The sequence below is a fragment of the Benincasa hispida genome, unplaced genomic scaffold (genome assembly GCF_009727055.1).
Source record: "Benincasa hispida cultivar B227 unplaced genomic scaffold, ASM972705v1 Contig285, whole genome shotgun sequence".
Taxonomy (NCBI): Eukaryota; Viridiplantae; Streptophyta; class Magnoliopsida; order Cucurbitales; family Cucurbitaceae; genus Benincasa; species Benincasa hispida.
Window position 1 is genome coordinate 1,043,255 of NW_024064780.1, and position 22,575 is coordinate 1,065,829.

At 28.5% G+C, this 22,575-nt stretch overlaps 2 protein-coding genes across 13 annotated transcripts; one reads left to right on the forward strand and one right to left on the reverse strand.

Moving 5' to 3' along the window:
- Nucleotides 1-247: 247 nt before the first annotated feature.
- On the forward strand, nt 248-5,840 carry LOC120069207 (putative disease resistance protein RGA1). 12 transcript variants are annotated; one of them, XM_039020891.1, is made up of 4 exons: nt 248-4,042; nt 4,160-4,310; nt 4,471-4,597; nt 5,625-5,840. In XM_039020891.1, exon 1 carries the CDS (start codon nt 665-667, stop codon nt 3,482-3,484), a length of 2,820 nt encoding a protein of 939 aa, XP_038876819.1. In that variant the 5' UTR covers nt 248-664; the 3' UTR covers nt 3,485-4,042; nt 4,160-4,310; nt 4,471-4,597; nt 5,625-5,840. The 12 variants fall into 12 exon arrangements, with proteins under 12 accessions (XP_038876819.1, XP_038876821.1, XP_038876822.1 ...); XM_039020893.1 differs by having other exon boundaries at nt 4,485-4,597; XM_039020894.1 differs by having other exon boundaries at nt 4,501-4,597.
- Nucleotides 5,841-18,427: 12,587 nt separating this feature from the next.
- LOC120069195 (ACT domain-containing protein ACR8-like) lies at nt 18,428-21,219 on the reverse strand. The gene is made up of 8 exons (XM_039020879.1): nt 20,933-21,219; nt 20,777-20,850; nt 20,584-20,629; nt 20,365-20,479; nt 20,199-20,266; nt 19,441-20,013; nt 19,241-19,345; nt 18,428-19,156 (listed from the first exon to the last, which is right to left on the reverse strand). Exons 2-8 carry the CDS (start codon nt 20,848-20,850, stop codon nt 18,794-18,796), a joined length of 1,344 nt encoding a protein of 447 aa, XP_038876807.1. The 5' UTR covers nt 20,933-21,219; the 3' UTR covers nt 18,428-18,793.
- Nucleotides 21,220-22,575: the final 1,356 nt, after the last annotated feature.

Consider the following 22,575-nt stretch of genomic DNA (forward strand, 5'->3'; position numbering starts at 1 on the left):
GTTGCCGTTCTTACTATTTTACATTCATAATTTTTTTTATTCTTTACTACAGTGTTTGTTAATAACCTAGAGTATAATAATCAATTCTCTACCTCGAATGCCTCCCACAATTGTAAAGATTTAAAATTTAGAAACCAAAGGAAAAGTACCTCAGACGCGAAATTAGGGACAAAAAGGTAATTTAGCCAAAAGAATAAAAGGTCACGTAACACCATATTGATTAATTTGGGAGCGTAGACCATGACCAAGACTTGACTTTTTTGTAGCACAACATAAAATTAGACCACAAAGCTTCCTTCTTCACCACTTGTGTTCTGCTGCTCTCAATCCTTCCATTTCCAAATTTTGGTAAAACTCATATATTCCAATCCATGGCGGAATCCATTCTCTTCAACACTGCTGGAACCATTCTAAACAAGCTTGGATCATTTGCTTGCCAAGAGCTTGCATTGCTGTGGGGTGTTGGTGATGAGCTTGAAAAACTCAAAGACACCGTTTCCGCCATTGAAGCCGTCCTTCTCGACGCGCCGTCCTTCTCGACGCAGAGCAGCAGCAATCGGAGAGCCGTGCAGTCAAGGATTGGGTTTCAAAGCTTAAAGATGCTTTCTACGAAGTCGATGACCTAATTGACGAGTTCTCTTACGAAACTCTTAGAAGACAAGTCATGACTCGAAATGGAAGAAAGGGCAAAAACAAAGTACGTATATTCTTCTCAAAATCTAATCAGATTGCATTCCATTTTAAAATGGGTCATAAAATTAAGGGTATTAGAGAGAGGCTTAAAGCTATTCATGATGATAGAACTCAATTTAGCTTCTCTGAACGCCTGATTGATAGGAGATATGATGGGTTTAGGGAGAGACGTGAGACTGGTTCTTATATACCTGAAGAGGAAGTGATTGGTAGGAATGATGAGAAGGAAGAAGTCCTAGATCTTATATTGAATAGTCCCAACACCTTGGAGGATATTGCAGTAGTTTCCATTGTTGGAATGGGAGGATTGGGAAAGACTGCCCTTGCTCAATCTATCTACAACCATAATAGGATGGCCAATCAATTCCAGTTGAAGTTATGGGTGTGTGTTTCTGAAGATTATTCTGTAAAAATGATTATTCGGAAGATAATAGAGTCTGCAACTGGAAAGATTTCTGACTCGTCCCTCCAAATGGATTCATTGCAAAAGAAACTTAAAAGCCAAATTGATGGAAAGAAATATTTGCTTGTCATGGATGATGTGTGGAGTGAGAAAAAAGAGGAATGGTTTAGTCTGAAAAGGCTGCTAATGGGTGGTGCGATGGGTAGCAGGATTTTGATCACAACACGTAGTGAACAAGTTGCGAAAACTTTTGAGACTGCTTTCCTCTATTCTTTGAAATATTTGGATGAGTGCAATGCTTGGACATTGTTTCAAAAAATTACCGGCTTGGAACGACCCGAAGAGGAGCTTTGCAATTCAAATTTGGTCCAACTTGGTAAGGAGATCATGTCAAGGTTAAAAGGTGTTCCTCTTGTAATAAGAATTATAGGAGGACTTCTAAAAGATAAAAAGTCAGAAAGATTCTGGTTGTCTTTCATGGATAAGGAACTTTACCAAGTTATGGAACATGGAAAAAACGATATAGAAGAAATGCGATTAATTCTTGAGCTCAGCTATAAATATCTTCGAGCTGATTTGAAGCAATGTTTTCTTTATTGTGCTTTATTCCCCAAAGATTATAAAATTAAAAAGGATGAACTAATACTACAGTGGAGAGCACAGGGCTTTATTCGAACAAATGACAAAGATGAGCTCATTGATCTTGGTGAGGATTATTTTATGGAGCTATTATCAATGTCATTTTTTCAAGAGGTGACAAAAGATGAGTTGGGAAACATAAAAACATGTAAGATGCGTGATTTGATGCATGATCTTGCTTGTTCAATAACAGAAAATGAATGTGTGCATGGAGTTGGGAATAATATAAACAAAAGAACTCATCACTTTTCAATGGACTCGAGGTCATCAAGAGAATTATTTAAGAAACTTCCAAAAACATTGTCTAAGGCAAGAAATTTGAGGACGTTTTTTATGCACGATTCTTCATATGCCTGGGGACCAGACTTGGAAAAAGTCGTTCAAAATCATTTGCGATTACGAACATTGTGCTGCCTGAATTTTAATTTGTGGAGTAAATACTCGAATACCAAGTTTTTGGAGTTGATTAGTAAGATGAAATATTTGAGATATTTGAGTATTTCAAATTTATGTATTAAACATCTTCCAGATTCTATTACCAAGCTATATAATTTAGAAACATTTATCCTTCAATATTCGAATAGTTTAGAAAATTTGCCCAGTGGTATGAAAAATTTAGTCAACCTTAAGTATTTTAATCTTTCTTGGAGTGGGAATTTAGAATACCTCCCAAATACTATTACTGAGTTGTGTAAATTGGAGGCACTTATCATTCGGGGTTGTAAGAAATTAAAAGAATTGCCAGGAGATGTCAAAACTTGGATCAATCTTAAGCATCTTGATCTTTCCAAGAATGAAAGTATAGAATTTGTCCCAGATTCTATTACAAAGTTGTGTAAATTAGAGACACTTATCCTTCGGGGTTGTAAGAAATTAAAACAACTTCCGGGAGATATAAAAAATTTGATCAATCTTAAGCATCTTGATCTTTCTATGAATGAAAGTATAGAATTCCTCCCAGATTCTATTACTGAGTTGTGTAAATTGGAAGCACTCATCCTTGAGCAGTGTAAGAAATTAAAAGGATTGCCGGGAGATGTCAAAAATTGGGTCAGTCTTAAGCATCTTGATCTGACCCTGAATAGGAATATCGAATTCCTTCCGGACTCTATTACTCAATTAAATAATTTCGAAACACTTATCCTCTGTTATTGTTCGAAGTTAAAAGAATTGCCGAAAGATACTAAAAAGTTGATCAATCTTAAGCATCTTAATTTGACTCACTGCTGGTCTCTCACTCATATGCCAAAAGGATTAGGTGAACTGACTAATCTACAAACATTGAGTACATTTGTATTAGGAGGGCATGATAGTGGTGAATTGAGTGAGTTGAATGGACTTGACAAGTTGAGAGGAGACTTAAGTGTCCGAATTTTGAAATTTTGTACCTCTGTTGATCTACAAATGAAGGCCAAGTACTTGCAACTAAAGTGGGGTCTGCAAAATTTGGTCCTAGAGTGGGAATATACATATGATCATGAGCCTACAATTGATATCTCAGACTATGACTGTGAAAGAGTTATGGATTGCTTACAACCACATTCAAATCTTCAAGAGATATGTATATACAGGTACCAAGGGGTGAAATTATGTAATTGGCTATCCTCTAATTCCCTTGGTTGCCTGATCAAGATAAGTCTTCAAGGTTGTGAAAAATTGCAATATCTCCCCCGATTGGATCAGTTTCCTTTTCTCAAGTGTCTTTATCTTGGAGACTTACCTAACATCAAAGTATATTGGCAACGATGATTCTGCTTCTTCATCGACATTTTTTCCACCCATTGAGGAATTAAGGTTTCCTTCCCTTTCTAGATTAACGATTCGTAGTTGTCCCCTACATATTTTGATGTCTTGGCATGCACCTTTGAAGTCATTAACAATTGGTGATTCAATTCGTAGAGGACGCCATATTAAAGGGGATGAGTTTGATGTTGTACCTTGGAAAAATTTTGAAAATCTCTCCTCTCTAGAGCTTCTCAATATGCGTAAATTGGAGTATTTGCCAGAGTGTTTGCAACATGTGACAACTCTGCAATGTCTATCTCTACATGCTTGTCAAAATTTGAAGTGCCTGCCACAATGGATTAGTAACCTCAACTCACTCACAACGTTTCGGATTCTTTTCTGTGAAAAGCTAACTTTTCTACCAGAAGAGATTTGCCACATCCATGGTTTAGTATCATTAAGGATTGACGGCTGTCCTAAATTGGGAAAAAAGTGCAAGAAAGGTACTGGGGAAGATTGGCCCAAGATCGCCCATATCCCTGATGTACGCATTGGTTAATGAATCTCCAAATTAATAATCAGGTATGCAAACCAATTTTCTTTCTCTCAGTATTTCAATGTACAGTCTTTGAAACGATTTCAAAAAAATTTGACAACACAAAAGGGGTAATAATGTTTCTTTTATTTTTCTTCATGCAGTCTAAGAAGTGCAATTTGGGTGGTTGAGATAATTGTGAATTATTGATTGCCTTGTCTCTTGCCTCTGACTGCATATCTCTGTTTTGTCTAGAAGATTTCAGTTCAGCCATTATCATACCAGAGGGCAAGCGGGAGAAAACTGAAACTTTAGGTAGGTATAATGCTTACTCAAATTCAAATGGAGTCCTTTATCCTGAGAAGCAACTGCTACATAGTTACATTATCTTAGAATTTCTTGGTTTCCTAACATTCATGTCAGCAATCATTCATGGTGCCATAACTAATACATCTTTTTATCAAAATCATATCAGTAATTTGGCTGCAGTTTTAATTTCAACCAGGGGAATTATTACTCAGCAAGATTTCAAGAGTTGTCTCATTCTCATTGCAGTCCTAATGTTCTTCCATTTTATCCCTTTATTGTTGGCAATAGACAAAGTAAGTTGTATTCTTTTTTTATAGGAAAAAGATTTTTGTTTGTTCCTAAGTTTTGGATCTAGTTTCCATTTAGTCTCGAAGTTTTGCTATAGATTTAGTATTTAAATTTTGAGTGTGATTTCAATTTAGTTCTTAGGTTTCAAAATGTTATAATTTTATTCTTGATATTTGGATTTTGTTTCAATTTGGTCCTTAAGTTTGAAGATATATACTTTTTAACCTTGATTCTTTTTACTAAATACTCCTTTCTTCCTTTGACATTAATTAATGTCATTAATAAATTTAAAATAATTATGAAATGAAATTTTAAATTTAATTTTAATGGTATGAAAACAGTGAAGTTTAATTAATTATAATTCTTTTAAATTAATTAATAGACATTAACACTAAAGACCAAAAGTGAAACATAAGGATCAAATTGAAATAAAACTCAAATCTCATGGGTAAAGTATGTAACATTTTGAAACCTAGAGACTAAATTGAAACCAAACTCAAAACTTGAGAACTATGTAACATTTTGAAATCTAGATACCACATGGAAATAGACCCATAACTTAAGGACCAAAAAGTTAATTTTCCATTTTTTCATATATAAATGGCGAATCTGAAACTGGAATTCGCTGTCATTTTTGCTCTTCCACACCTTTTTATTCCCATCACTTTCCCTCCTTTGTGCACTAGCTTTAGCATTTCATTTTTCTTCAAAAGTTGATTTAAGATATATTATTTTGTCTTTGGTGTACGTGATACACTTGGACTTCAGGACAATTTTGAAATAGTTAAAATGTCATTTTTAATATCACTCTGAAAGATACTTTTAATCATTCAAAACCAATTTTGATTATATGAAAATTGCATTTAAAAGTGAAATTAAATATTAAATTAATTTTCAGTGATCAAAAGCATGTTTCGAAGTGATTTTGAACATGACAAAAGTGATTTTAACAATTTCAAAATCATTCCAAATCTTTGAACCTGAAGGATGATTGAGTTGGTTTCCTGAATCTTTCTATGCTTTGTAATGCAGGTGTAGGAAGGAAAGAGATTATCCAAAACAAAACTAATGAATGCCACTTTAAAAGAGTCTTTTTTTTCATTTCATTTCCTTTCAGGTAATATTGTTAAGATGCCTATATTTATCTTGATATATATTTGTGTGGATCTATTATTATTGATAGTTGAGATTTTGACTACGTTGATGTGGTTTTTTACTCAATTTGAGGAGATTTTTACACGTTAAAAATGTTTGTCTTATGTTTTTTTTTATCATTTTCTGCATGCTTAATTCATATTAGATATTCACGCGAGAGGAGATAATCTGATTAGTAGTCAAACATGTTTAACTCATGTAAAAGGTTTAACGAATGGTCTAAGAAGATAGGTTTATCTTGGCTTTGCCTTCGTATTTCCATTATTTTTTGCTACAAACATTTGGTTGGTTTCTTTAAGATTTCGATTCAACCATTTATAGGGATGTTTAAATAACCCCAAAATCCAAACTATCCAACCTTGTTTTGTTCTTGGGTTGGGTCATGGGTTGGTTTAAAAAAAGTGGGTCAACTCAACTCGACCCGAATTTTATATTTATTAATAAACTCTCTCTCTTTATATATATATTTCTCTTTGTTTACATTTTGATTACGTTGTATGGATTAATTTGTGAATTTTCAATGATTTTCTTTTAAAATGGTCATGATATGTCTTTCTTTAAAATTTACAATAAATATAGTAGATATTTGGTATTTAGAATTTGCATTTATGAGACTTTAGTTATAAGTCATGTGTTGTATATTAATTTACATATTTTTTAATTAAAAAGAAAAAATAAGTTATAATCCGACAACCCAACCGAACCGAACCCAAATTTTAAGGGTTGGGTTGGATCGGGTTGATTTTATTTGGGTTCTTTGGGTTGCCAATTCAATCAACCCAAATTTTTGAGTTGGTCCAAAAAATAATCTCAACCCAACTCAACCTAGCAACCCAACTCATGTACACCCTAGTATAATAATTTACTTTCCTTGGGTTAGCTCTCATTTTCATTTTATGTTAAAATTAGATGCAATAATCAATTGGTTTTGAGTCTCTAATTGACATAAAAATTGTTCATGTTTTCCCCATTTTTTAAAAAATAATGTTATTTTAATATATATATTAAATAGGGTAGGATTGAAAATATTGACAAAAATAGGTTTTTTAAATCGTGTACCCAGTACACGATTACGCCTTAATCGTGTACCCGGTACATGATTACCTTAAGTCGTGTATCGAGTACATGATTTCCTTCTCCATTAAACTGTCATGCGACCCTTCTTCTTCCTTATCCAAAAGCTTCTACCTCCGTTTGCTTCCGTCTTCCTCGTCTGAAATCATCTGAAAACCTCCTCTATTTGCTTTCCTCTTCCCCGTCTAAAATCGTTCGAAAACTTCGTATCATTTTGCCTCCATTTAACCGTCCGTCCAAAATCGTCCAACCGTTTGTCCGAAAGCTTCTACCTCTCTTTGACTGAGGTAAAAAAATTTCCCTACGTTGTTATCCAATATATAATCTTTATATATATATATATATCATTTTGTTTGCATTTGGGCTGAACTTAATGTGTTGTTTATGGATCCATGATTTATTTTTGGATATATGTTGAACTTAGAAATTAGATTTTGTTAGGCTGTTTTTCTGGATGATTATGTTTTTCTATTTGTTAGGCTATTTTTTTTTAATGATTAATTTGTTGGATGATTATTTGTTGGGTTGAACCTAGAAGTATATGCATATCTTTATAAAAATGAAGATTGGTTCATATATATTATTTTGTTTGCATTTGGGCTGAATTAAATATATGATTCATTGATATATTATTTTGTTTTCATTTGGGCTTATTTAAATGTATAGTTTATGGATCTTAGATTTGAGCTGATTTAAATGTATAGTTTATGAATCTTAGATTTTGGTTGATTTAAATGTATAGTTTAGGAATCTTAGATGTAATTTGAACTATTTATGTAATGGAGTCTGGTCCTTCTAATCCTGTACAATTATATCAACAAAATACGCATCGTTCACAATATGGAATAGTTCTTCTACAGTAGTTTTGAGTTGTCGGAGAAGGGAGGCGTTTGCATAACATACTATCCCATTTGATCACCGCATTATTCCCTATGTTGAACAGACAGGTTTTTTTGGGTTGCACAAATCGAGTTTCCATGCGATCGATCAACTAAGTCAGCCAATGTGGTACTGACTGGATTAAACGTTAATCGTGTATCCCGTACATGATTTTGTCACGTGGCAATCGTGTACCCCGTACATGATTTCACTACAATACTTTTATCAATAGTTTCAATATCCACTTATTTTTAAAAATACTTTCTCATATACGCCATTTTTGTCCGTTTGAAAAAATACAATATTTTTTTTAACAAAATCATGTTTTCCTGAGTATACAAAGTGGAAAATTCTTCAAATCTTTTGTCTTACATATTTTCTTTTAACAAAAATTATGTGATTTCTTTTTAGGTTAAATTATAAAAATATCCCTGAGCTTTGTATTTTGTGTAAAAAATGTCTTTGAACTTTCAAATATTTTAAAAGTATCCTTAAACTTTCAAAAAGAGTTCTAAAATACCCCTGTTATTAGTTTTAGATGGAAAATATTAAAGTTTTGTTTAAAAATTACTTCTGAACTTTTAAAAATTTTAAAAATATTCATAAAATAAAGTTCAAAAATAAGTTCACCGTTAGCATATGAACAAAAACCTTTAATACCTCATTGTAAAAATAAATTTTAGAATTTTTTTTTTAAAAAAAAAAAAAAAAAGTTAAAGTGCTCCCACTGTTAATATGGTGATTGATTTATTTGAAATTTTCTTAAGTTTGGTATTAAAACAAACTATGTAGATATCCTTATTTTAAAAAAATGGAAAATAGAGAAATAAGACTGTATTAATAGTTTCTGTTCATACAACAACAAGGTATTTGTTATTATTTTTCTTTTTAAAGTCAAGGGTATTTTTTAAACTTTTGAAAGTTAATATATATTTTTTTACACAAAAAACTATTTGTTTCCATCCCAAACTAATGATAAGAGTATTTTGGAACCCATATTGGAAGTTTAAGATCCCGTTTCTTCTTATTATTTAATTGTGGGCAGTAAACTAAATAGATGGTAGGGATGCTAACATTGAGAAGTTTATTTTGTAGATTCTAAGATTGTTCATGAGATATTTGAGTTATCGTGTTTGTTTTGTGAAATATGGAATAATTAGCATATTTCTATGTAGAAGGCATCTTTAAGAGTTTTTAACACACTCATGTGGGTCTTCAAAGTTTTCGTGTTGAGGGCATTTTCTCATCTTTTTTTGTCCCATATATCGATTTTTATTATTTTCATTTTATATTTAAAATAAATCAATATATTCATTCTATGATAAGAAATATATATATATATGCAACTAAATATATTTATATTTTCATTTACATATAAAATAAACTCTATTTAATTTGTATAATATATAGCTCAATTCATTTTTAATAGAAATTTAAGGTAAAATCATTTTATTTTATTTTCAATAGTTATTAGGCAGTATTATATATATAAACTAATGACCTTGCATAAGTTTGAATTAGATCTCTTAAGCTACGTGTTTTAATACTGTGTTAAATCATTGATTGATTCAATAAAGGTAAATTTAATATTATATCATTCAATATATTATAAACTAAATTTTCCAAAAAAAAAAAAACATATCGAACCAGACCTAAATATGCTAATAAACATGCATATTAAACAAAATAAACTAATGGAATCTCTTGTTTCCATTTGTTTTAGATCACCAATCCTATACGCCTAATATTTTAAAATTAAAACAATTTTTAGTTCATGTTTTGAAACAATTTTATTCTCATATTTTTTTTAATAATATAAAGTTTAGTTTGAATTGTAATTAAAAAATTATATATTGACAACATTGTCAAACAATAGTTTTTTTCTTAGTATAATAATAAGAGAATGAACCACGAATCTTTTGGTCACTAATACATAATATATGTCTGTTGAACTATATTTATATTGGTACAAAGTAACAGTCATAGTATTAAATTCCGTTGACATATTGATATTTCCATCCATGTTTACACGTTTGCATGGGTTCGACATTCACATAAGGTGTGATCAATATTTTCACAAAATTAAGACCTCAATATTTTCGTCAACATCGACATTTTAATCAATGATAACCGTTAACATGTCATAAATAACTTAAATGAAATACATGAAACTTTAATTGAAATAACACACTTGCTAAACTTTCAATGAATAGAAAAGGAATCAAAGAAAGAAAATGAGAAAAATATAGCTTTTAAGAGGTTGATTAGTTTCAAAGCTAAAGTAATGTGGTGGTGAGATTGAATCATCAAAAGTTCCATTGCCAAAAAAGTATATGAATAAATGCCTTCAAAAAAGAATGTCTAATATATATATATATATATATATTCTATCTTCACTAATTTCTTCATTGCATTTGATTGAACCCACTTTTTTCCAAATACTAAGGAAAGAATATATTCCAAATTACCCACAAGTGTTTTTTTTTTTTTTTAATTATTATATTATATTAAACCACATCCACATCCTCCATGTTTAAGAAATAATAGGAATCTTATAAAATATCAACTAAAATATTTCTAGCATCAGATTTCCCATACCAATATATTCTATAGTTATCTACCTTCTTTTATTCTTTTCTCATTATTGATTCTTAATTTCTATTTTAGCTATCACATCATCATGTATCTATAATATATTAACATCATCTTCATCTCATGAATTATTATTATTCAACAATAATATATAAGTTATATCGTTTTTTAGGTTAAAAAAACATTTTTTTCCTAAAACTTTTATGGGAGTAATTATTTCGTTTTTAATTTTAATAAGTAACAATTTAGTCACTGAACTTTAATAAGTAACAATTTTAGTCTCGGTACTTTATAATTTGTAACGATTTAGTTCCTATAGTGAAACGTATTAGTATGATTTAATGAGATTTCTTATGTGCATAGATTGATAAATGAACGGAAATCAAATAATTTATAAACTATAAAGATTAAGTTGTCATGTAATAAGAACTGACACTTAAATTTTGATGAAACTTTCCATAATAGCAACTAAATCGATATAAATTGTAAAATACAGAGATTTAATCGTTACAAATTTTAAAAAACCAACTAAAAGCTCGTGGATTAAATTAAATTATTACTTCTAGAAAATCTCATGGACCACAATTTTTTTTTTATTCATCTATTTTAAGGGTAATGATTGAATTTAGAACATAATAATTCTTAAAGGGACTACAAAGAATTTGTAGTGTATATTTGTTCACAAGTTTTGTTATTTTTTCAAACATACGTTTAAATATTTATTTGTTTTCGGGATTTTACTTTTTTAAAGCCTGACCTGAGTTTTCTAATGCCCTTTGTGAGACTTTTATATTTGAATGAATATTAAAAATATAATATAATCGATTAATTATTACTATTAATTTTACTCGATTATTAAATATAAATATATATTTAGACTGAGTAATTTTTAACGAAATACATCTATCATTAATATTTTATTTTATCTTAACAATTTAATATTAAATTTTATTATTTTATTATAGTATTCTAATTCATTTGTAACTGAATAATTATTTATTTTAAATAATAAAACTACTAGAATATTTTTAAATATAACAGAATGTCATTATCTATCCGTGATAAACACTGATAAATATCTACCAGTGTCTATCATTGGAACTGATAGGTGTCAATTACTGTCTATATCTAATAGATAATGATATTTTGCTATATTTATTAATAAGTCACTCCAATTTACTATTTTTGAAAACAATCAAATTTTAATTAATAATCAAGTTTAACATAAAAATATTCATTTATTTTTATTTTAATTGATTAAATAATTAATTGATATAGAAATATATATTAAATAATATTAAATTTCAATTTATGATTTCATTAATTATTCTCTTAATTTATTTTAGTTTCAATAATATACAAAATTGATAAAACAAACATAAACATTAAGTATTATGTATATTCAAACATATATATTAAATTTAAAAATATTAATATTAATAGTCAATAAAACAATATCTATGATCTAAAAATGACCCTTTAAAATTATAAACTACCATTTTATTATTTGGGTTTCCAATGTATTATATAATCCTTTTCAAACTATATCTCTACTAATGTTAGACACGTCATTTATTTGTCTATTGTTTTTTTTTAAAAAAATAATTTTCTAAACATATTCCAAAACATTATATTTTTAAATGTCCCTTTGTCATGGTGGGTTGTGCATATAACATTATATTTCCTTCATGTTTTTTTTTTTTTTTTTAATTACAACCCTCCACCTTTATTAAAAGGCACATTTGAATTGGATGTAGCATAAGATGGAATTTGAATCCCTTTTCTTTATTATATTATTTCTTTTTCTTAAATTATTATATAGGATTTTATCTATTACTTTATTTTTTTCTATTTTGAATATACTAATAGTATTTTATAACTTTTCCACTCTTTAGGTTACAAGTTTTGTTAAATGTATTTAAAATTGTAGGTATAAAGTTGAGGGAAATAAGGAGTTTTTATCTTTTTTTTTTTTTTTTTATTCTCTCTATTTTCAAGATTTTTTTTGTTGACAATTTTTGGGTTGATCAAGTGAATTGAAACTCTAATTCCGGTATTGATGGTACAAAGTTTTATGTCAATTTGCTATTTTTAAGTGTTGTTCAAATTATTTTATAATTTTCTTTAAGTTATAGAAATTAAAAAATTGAAAAAAAAAACATAAAGTCTTTAAAATCTATGTACATAGAGAAATGATTAAGGAAGAGTTGACAAACAAACAAATAAATAAATAAATAAAATAAAGGTTGAAAAATTAAAAGTCAACTAGTTGTAGTTGACATTGACATGATTTTACATGCAATGTGGGATTGAGCATTAAAAATTAAATTGCAAGAGACATGTCAAGAGGAAAGTGTCAAGGCTAAGACCTTGTAATTAGTTTCAATGGAAGAAAAAAAAAACTATATTTTTCATTTTAGATAACGTAAAATAATTGAATGTGCTTGATATTATTAAATTATATATTAAAATGCAACTATTGTCAATGGAAAAAGATTTGTTATGGTTAATATTTGTTCTAGAATGTAATAGAATCTAAAATTAATTTCACAATATTGCCCTTGCTATGAGGTTTGTGATTCAAAATTTTTATTTCCCTCTTCTTATAAATCAACTTGAATATCTTATTTTTCATATTTAAATTTGGTCACGTTTATCGATCCCTAATAAAAATTTATGTAATTGTAATAAAATTCTATTGATAGATCAATAGTAGTAAGCCACAATCCAATCACAAATGTAATTAGGTTGCTTTTGAGCACATCTACTTAAAATTATGAATCTTTCAAATTTATCGTTGTCGTTTAGGATCAAACGAAAATGGTAATGGTAACGATAGACAATAGTAAATCTGACAATACATAACGGTAATGGTAATAGTAATAGTAATGATAACGTAATTTTGAAATGTGTATGGATCGATCACCCTCCGTTCGTTAATTAGTTTGTGTTTTTTTATTATAGATTAGTCAGTAGACCCCACATGTCAGGAGGTAAACAATAACAAAGACAATTCATTTGGTACTTTTTAGTATGACCATTCATTTATTACTTTTTACTCGGATGTAAACATGGCCAAATTTAAAACTTTAATCGTAAATATAAATTAAACCACGCATTCATCAACAGACAATTTTTTCCATTATCTTTACAAACAAAAAAAAAATGGACGGACTCTTTTAAACTTTTCTAAAGTTATTTATTTTTAATGATTAAAAAATCAATAAAATTCAGTTATTGCAATAAAAATATTATGCAAATCACACTATAAAGTTGCTGATGATTTTGAAATTCACTTGATTAAAAATAAAATGCATAATATGAAATAAGTAAAAGATGCATAATTTGGGAATCAAAATGGAAGCATAGTTGAGATGATTCCCAACTTTGATGAATACATGTAATAGACTTTATATTGGTATATTTTAGAGCTTTAATAATTCACAATTACTAATTGGTTATTTATAATATTTATCATTAAGGTAAAATGAATTGATTTTATGGGCTTTTTTTTATTATTTAGTATTAGTGGTGTATATAAAATTGTATTCCTTGCCTTAAAAGAAAGCCATACATATCAATTATTCTTAAATTATTTTTATTTTCGTAATTAATTATTAATTTTTTGGATAAATATCAATTTAAGCCTTAAATTTTGGAGGTTGTATCAATTTAAATCTTGAACTTTGAGATTTGTATTAATTTAAATCCCAAACTAATAACTATATTAATTTAAACCTTGAACTTTAATAAGTGTATCAATTTAAACCCTAAATTTTCATAAATATGTCAATTTAAACTCTGAACATTCATAAGTGTATCCAAATAAAACATAATAGGGATTTAAGTTGAAACAATTATGAAACTTTAGAGTTTAAATTAATATAATTATTAGTTTGGAACGTAAACGGATATAATCTCCAAAGTTCAAGGTTTAAATTGATACAATTATTTAATATTTAAATTGATATAACACCCAAAATTCAAAGATATAAATTGATATTTATCTAAAAAAATTTAATAAAATTCATTCAATGAAAGGCCTAGACGATTATTTTGATTTACCCTTTTCCTTTTTATTTTTTTCCAAGCGTCTGACTTCGTAGTTTTAGTTGGTAATACAATTTTTTATGTCACTTGAACTATGTTCATTTTATCTTTATTTTCGATTATTATGTATATATGAATATGACATTCTTTTAGGTATAAAATTTGATGGAAAGGATTACAAAAACAATTTTAGAAACATAAGTTTGCTGTTTCCTTTTTAATGTTTTCAATTGCATCTATATTCACCGTATATTAAATTTTCTTGTTATTTAAATGTTAAAATTTCTTGATTGATTTTGATTTAAAAAGCTAACAAAAATGGGGAAAAGAACTAAGAACGAAAAAGATGAATCTAACATAATGTTTTTTTAATTTTGAATTGTCTATTTTAAGCTTCAAAGGTTAAGAAAAAAAATCATTTTGGTCATTAATATTATTTTTAAAAGTTGAAAACCTAGTCCTCAATTGATAACTATTTAGATCATGTTTATTTTTTAGTTTTAAAAAATTAAGCTTATTTTCTTTCCATTGTTTACCATGTTCTTCATATTTTTTAAGTAAAAGAGTTGAATTCTTGGCTAAATTCTAAAAACAAACATGTGTTTTTAAAAACTATTTTTTTTAGTTTTCAAAATTTTGCTTCATTTTTCAAAACATATTTCTTAAGTAAAAGAGTTGAATTCTTGACTAAATTCTAAAAACAAACATGTGTTTTTAAAAACTATTTTTTTAGTTTTCAAAACATAGGTAAAAAGTAAATAACAAAGTAAAGAAACCTAGGAGTGGAGAGGTGTTTATTAGGCTTAATTTTCAAAAACTAAATATTACTAAACGGGGTCTTAAACCATGTTTTGTTTGATAACCATTTTTTTTCTTGAAGTATATGTTTGTTTTCACCTCATTTTCTTATAATGGTTCACTTTGCTTGAAGAAACATGAAATTTGAAGATAAAACCAAGTTTTCAAAAATTACTTTTTTTAGTTTTCAAAGCTCGACTTGGTTTTTGAAAACATTGGTAAAAAGTAGACAATATATAACATGGAAATTTAAATGTGAAAGTAAAGTTTAGAAGCTCGATTTTTAAAAACCAAAAACAAAAAATAAAATAATTGTCAAACAGGTCTTAATCTTGGTTTTTGATAATTAAGCTTATAAACACTTCTATTATTTTTTTTCTATTTTTTAGAAGTGTTTTAAAGAACCCAGCCAAATTAACATTTGAAAACTAAAAATGTATAGTTTTTAGAAAGTAGTTTCTTGTTTCAAGAATTTGACTAAAAATTCAAGTGTTTTTCAAAAAATATGAGAAGCATGATATAGAATTTAAGAGCACAAAAATAATTTTTTTAAAAAAATAACAAAATTGATATCAAACATGGGGCCTAAACAAAATAGTTTTTATAAATTTATTTTCACCTTTATATTTCGACTAAGATACAAGTGTTTATTTAAAAACGATAAAAAACATAGTATAGAAAAATTAAGAAATCAATGATAATTTTAAAAAACTAAAAATATAAAACCAAATAGTTTTCAAATAAGATCTAAAATATAAAATTTGAATGTTAATAAGAACAAAAATACTTAAAATCTAAATAAAAGATAATTAAGCAAAATGAATATCTCTAAAACTGATATGGACCAAATGAAAATTTGTAAAAATTTCAGGAGCCAAAATGAAATTTAGACGAAAATTTTTAAAATCTTAGAGAATAAAGAAATACAATAATCAAAATTAAATGTACAAATTAGAATAAAAAAAGGAGAAATTCCAAGTGGAAAAATGAATATTTAATTAAGAGAGGATGGCATTGGCCAAAGACAGTCAGCCGCCTTTCGTTTGTTTTTATTGTTTTTGTTTCTATGGTTATACATGATTAAAATAATAATATATTATAAAGTTTATTATTTTCTCCTTGACCATACTTTCAATTGTGAATTTCTGTCATGCCTAATTAAATTATACATATATATTAATTGATATAGTCCAACTAGATATAGCTTCATTTCCTTAATATTTGGCTGTCCCTATCTTTTTGCTTTTCTTGGTTAAGATATTGTTTTTATGTCTAGAGTGGATGAACTTTTGTTTTAGGTCTTGTTTGGATATTTGCTTCATTTCTAATTTAAGGTCGTATTTACTCATCAATGTTAATGTAAAAATGGACTCTAGTTGATTGTTTTTGTTATTGTACAAAACGTTCCGTAATCGTAATGAATTATGCAACCCACCACGAAATCTGTAATCAAATTGTGCAATATAATTGATGAATGGAGGGTGCTTAATCTGATCGTGGTTGAAAATTACGTGGGACTCACTACTTTTATCGTTGCAGATATTGTAACTGTAAAGAGTTATGAATTTGCCACATTTATTATTACCTTTACTGTTACCATTACCATTAAGGTCAAGCAATAACAGAAATAATAACATTAACAGTAACATGTGACAGATTCAAAATTATAGGTAAAAGCGATAAAAAAAACAATTTAATTATGTTTGCGATTCAGGCTTATTACGATTTATCCATTAATAAAATCTCATTCTGATTACACCAATTTTCATTACGATTTGGTAAACATAGCCTAAGTTTATAAGTATTATTTCCAACTATAGATTTTTATATCTTGTTTTTCACTTACCACTAATATTTTCACAATCAAGTTAAATTTTGAAAACTAAAAAAATATATATTTGACTAGGAATTCAAGTGTCTCCTCTTTAATATAGGTAAAAATTATAATAGAGAAATTGAGATGAAGTATGTATAAATTTCAAAAATTAAAGATTAAAAACGAAATATTATTAAATAGGGTCTTTTGTAAGTCAAATTTAAGTAAGTTCTTGATTTCAATGGTCACTGTTTTGGGTTAAAGAAATTGATTAACTATGTGATATTTATATTGTTGATTAATATATACATCATTTGCATTGAAATTAAGAGCAAAAAAAAGGGGGTTTAGAATGTGTTCAAATGGTAAGAAATTGGTGCCAAAATGAGCCTAGCTCGACTATTATCAAATATTTATTATCAACTTCGAAGTTAGAGGTTCCTTCACCTCATATATTGTAAAAAGAAATGGTAAGAAAGAGTTTAGAAAATTAAAAAAAGTATACGGGTTTGATTTTATTTTTTATTTTTATTTTCCTTTTAAGTTTGGCAATTTTTAGGTTGATAATAGCTTTGGATATTGTCTAAATGTTCATGTTCTAGTTGTTTCTTAATCCATACATCACATTTTTCATGTCAACTAAAGTATAGCTTCAATGGATAACGATATTAATTACGACCTCAAAAGTCGATAGTTCAATTTCTTACTTCTATCATTGTTTAACATAAGAAAACACCACATTTTTCATTAAAGAAATTTTAACGATAACATATGAATCTAAAACTTAAATAAACTTGAAGAGTTAAAATTGATTTTTTTTTTTCTACTTTAGAGACCTTATTCGACACTATGGTAAAATATATATATATATATGTGTGGGAGACAAATTGGTAAACTTTAAGGATTTTATTGATTATATTGAAATTACTACAATCCCATTTTATAGTTATTTAATTTTTATTTTTTATTTAATAAAATTAAACTAGAGACTATTTAAATTTTCACCAATAAGTTTCTTTGTTTTGTTAATGTATTAAAAAATAACTCAAAATTTGAAAATTAAATCTCGTTTGATAATCATTTGATTTTTTTAAATCAAGTTTATTAAACTCAACCTTCTACTCATAAGTTTATGTATTAAATTTTGAAAGTTAAAGAAAAGTAAGTAAATAAATAAAAATTAACTTTCAAAAATTTGTTTTTAAAAAAAAAATAGTTAGAAATTTAGTGTTTCTTTTAAATGGGCAAAATAAGAGAAACAACCTAAATTTCAAAAATAGATAACTATAAATGGAATTATTATCCAACAAAACCTGAAAGAAATAAAGAAATAGTTATTAAAAACCTTGTTTTTTGTTTCGGGAGTTTATTTGAAGAGGAAACAAAGACCTAAACTATTGTAAATAAATTAGAAGGCAAACAAAATTTAAAAATATCAAAAGACAAAAAAGAAAGGAAAAAAAAACCATAGTCAACCCAATATTTTTCCATTCCATTAATATAAAACTTGGTATTTACATCACTGTGTTGAACTTTGTATACTAAAAAACTACCCTCTTTTCTTTCACTGCCATCAACAAACCCATAGATATATATGTAACATTTCATATCCTTCTAACCTTTGAAAAATATGTTTCCAAAAAACCTAAATAAACCAAACTATAACTACCCATCACCAAATTCCACCTTTTCTCCTTTTTCTATCTATTCTTTATATACACAAAATCATATAACCAGAAGCAAAGAATATTTCTCATAAAGTAAAAACCAATCAATCCTTTCTCTCAAATGACCTTTTTTTTTTCCTTTCTTTTGTAGTGTATCGAATCGACCTCTTTCACGAACATGATTTGATCAGTCCTAGATTGTATAGATTCCTCCTCACCATGCTTCCAAGAGTAAACAACACGGCCCCACCAACTCCAAGTGTTTGTTCTTCCCTCTCCGTCGTTTGATGATAAGTCGATGGAAGTTCCTTCACTTTCAAGTTACTCAATCCAATCCTTTGTCTAACTGACTCGATGGTCTTTGGATCAGCTGCATTTCCTACTACGTCGGTCACATAGAAGGCATTTAGAGCCATGTCCCTTGTGGTGGAGATCTCGGCCCTCGTCACGTTCAGACCATTCTCTCGGAACGTCCTCATGACATCTGCTAAAAGGCCTGGCCTGTCTGTTGTGCATAGTTCTAGCCTCACACCCTAAAATTGACAATCACACATTGATTATTTTGTTACTTACAAGAATGATGGGGAGAAAACAAATCAGTTGAAATAGAAAATTACCTCAGATGCTCTTCTTTGAATAGCAGCTTGTAAACATTGAATAACTCGCTGCCTTTCGGCTTCGGAGCTAATTGGGGTTCCATCGCTATGTCTGATGTAGAATTCCTGTAAAAACCAAAACCGAAAACGTTGCCATGAGATTTAGAATTAATCTAGATTCACAATATATGTATGCAGAATATGTCATAGTATATATATACCAGATATGCTCTTTCTTCTGCAGTGTTGATTGTGGCATGAAACACCACATATTCCATGTCTGTCAAAGTGAAAATCACATCAAATAATAGTTTCGTTCTATCTTTGCATTGAACATACACAACCGAGTAACCCCTTTCGGCGCAATTCTGAACCGTCACAGTGGGGGAGTTATTGGCATTTGACTTCAAGATAGGCTTCCTTTCATAATCACGGTCAGCAAACATCATTTGATGAAGTCTCCTTTCGGTGTGTGTGACTGCCATTGAGACCAAAGTCTTGGCGCTACGAATGTCATTGTCTCCCTTAAGAACACTTCTCAATCGTGCAACAATAGTGTCGATTTTCTGTTGATCTTCTATAGGGGAACCTGAGTTGCAGTCCTTGACATAGATCAAGGAAGCAATCCTGCCATTGTGAGTCCAAACTTTTGCCTCCACCACATCACATTGCAGATCAGCTAGAACAGCAAACACCTCCGAAAGAAGACCAACACGGTCGGTCCCAGTGAGCTCCAAGGTCGTGGTGGTACCGTTAAATTCTTCATTCCTCCGATAATGAGTCGTCCCAAGCGACTGCCAAGTAAAACAAACATCCCAGATCCAAAAAATGAGTTTCAATCAGAACAAACCAACAACAGAATGTTCATAATTAGAGTAGAAAATTCAATCAGGAATATAACCAAACACCTAATGTTCATCATTGAGATGAGAATTCAATCAACAATGAAACAAACAACAACCAATCAACTACAAATCACCTGTTCGAGGTAGCTAATCACGCTCTCGTCAGTCAATTTCTCGCCGTTCTGATCAGTAACATGAAACACTGGAATGAAATTAAAGAAAACAACTATTAGAAAACATTCAAAAGGAAGAGACAACCACCCAAAAAAAAAAGAGGGAGAAAAATGTTCTCAATCTTACCATCCATGAACCATCTTCCATCTGAAGAAACATAAGCTTTCTTGATTGAAAGGTTCAAATCAGTAAGAACCTGTACAGCCTCCAAGAGATTTCCATATCTTCTAGCACTATCAACCTTCAAAAACAAAACACACCGACCGAAACGAAAGTTTCAATCACAGAATCAAACACAGTTCCATAAGAACAGAGATCGTTTTAACAAAGATTTTTTGTTCATACCTTCACTAAAGTGGCCGTAGAGCAAGCCCCATTGTCAATCACAACCCTGAATAGAGAAAAAAAAAACCCAAAAACCCCAAGTCAGAAAGAAAACCCAAAAATCTTCTAAAGAGATAAATTCATTAAATGGGTTTCAAAAATTTCAACCAAAAAACAGGGGGAAATAATCAAACAGAGAGTTAACCGCACAAACCTGGGCGTGTTCATCCTAATAACAAGCTTTTCATATTCATCAAGACAAGAAGGCCATTCCATCTCCATCATCATCTTCAAAAACCAAAACCCAAATCGGCAATTCGTTTGAACTTTCCTTAAATACCCAGAAAGAACAAAAGAAAAATCAAAGAACCTCAGAAAAGGACGATTTGAGTGCCGAGTGAAACAAGGAATCAGAAGAGGGGAAACAAGGGTTTAAAAAACTGTAAGAGTTGAAGTGGATTGACAGAAGAGCTTAGACAAAATCGCCATTAACAACGCTCTGTCTGTTTTTCTTCAGTTTTCAAAAAAGGGACTGTGTGTTTCTGTAAATCCCTTTTCTCCTTCGCCTCGATCTTTAAATCTTCACCCGCCTTCTTGAGGACCAACATTTATGATTATATAATATCGTATCAAATCTACAATATCCCTTTTTTCCCATTTTTATTTATTTTTTTTATTTTTTTCCTTTTTGGCGAATAACTGTTACTCTCTGTGGAATCGTTTTTGTAGCTGAGAAGTCGTACAGTGACGTTAGTTTTTACCCTGCCCGGATTATGCTGCCCGGACTTTACCTTTTTCCTTTTTTGTAATAGTAAGTGCTGCCCGAATTTGCTCTTGATTATGATTTAAGATATTTTTTAATTACATCTTCAACTTTTATTCGTCTTAATAACTTTAAATTTTAAATTTTGTATTTAATATTTTTTTTATTTCATATCTAATAAGTTACGATAAAATTTGAGTTAATTTAAGTAGATTTAGGAGTTTTCAAAAATAATAATAATAATAAAATTCAGCGATTAAATTTGTGATTGTCTACGTTAAAGGATTAAATGGTTACGAAGCTAAATGTTCCTAAACTAAATTTATAATTCAATCTTTAAGGTCTCGTTTGATACTTATTCGATTTTTTATTTTTTATTTTAAGTTTAGCGTACAAACGTTTCTTCCACTTTTAAATATCTCATTGTTATATATTTTCTCCAACTTTAAGCCCTTTTTAAAAACTAAAAGCAATAGGTTTTAAAAAATTTGTTTTTATTTTTAAAATTTGGCTAATAATTCAACTATTTTATTTGAGGTGAAATAAACTTAATTTTTAAAAGGTAGGTGATTTCTAAATAAAATTTAAAATTTATTTATTTATTTTTACTCTAGGTAAGTTTTACAAACTCTTATTTCGAAGTTGATAGAATTAATGAGATTAAAATATATGATTGTGAAATTGATTTTTTTTTAGGGTGATTTGTAGCTTTTAGCATAATTTTTACAAAATAATATCATTTATGGAAAGTAGTTGTGAATATAGCAAAGGTTGCTCAAAAAATATTGTGAATATAGCAAATGACGAAAATATGACAATTGTTGATTAGATTCTTTTTTATTTTGAGGAAATAATGTATAGATGAATTAGTTGTTTACTTCCCGTTAAACAATTGGTTGTTTATTGGTGATGGTTGATAAATATCTTAGATTCTATTCGATAATTATTACTTCTTTGAAAAATTTATTGCAACAATTTTCATCTTTCCAACTAAATATTTGAATTTGTAATCAAATTTCATAAACAAAAACATTTAAGAAACAACTAGCTTGATTTTTAAAACATTTTTAAAATATAGGTAAATGAAACTAATATTTGAAAGAGTATATATAGACTTAATTTTGTAAAAAAAAACCAATATAGATAATCATTTGGTTTTAAATTTTAAATTTTTTAAAACTAAACATATAAATACCTCTTCTATCTCTGAAATTTTTGCTTTATTATCTACTTTTTACCAATATTTTAAA

Coding starts and splice junctions, on each gene's coding strand:
- LOC120069207 (XM_039020891.1), top strand. CDS start 665: ATGACTCGAAATGGAAGAAAGGGCAAAAACAAAGTACGTATATTCTTC.
- LOC120069195 (XM_039020879.1), bottom strand. CDS start 20,850: ATGATGATGGAGATGGAATGGCCTTCTTGTCTTGATGAATATGAAAAG. Junction 20,480..20,583: donor CTACGGCCACTTTAGTGAAG/GTATGAACAAAA, acceptor TTGTTTTTGAAG/GTTGATAGTGCTAGAAGATA. Junction 19,346..19,440: donor CAGAAGAAAGAGCATATCTG/GTATATATATAC, acceptor TGGTTTTTACAG/GAATTCTACATCAGACATAG.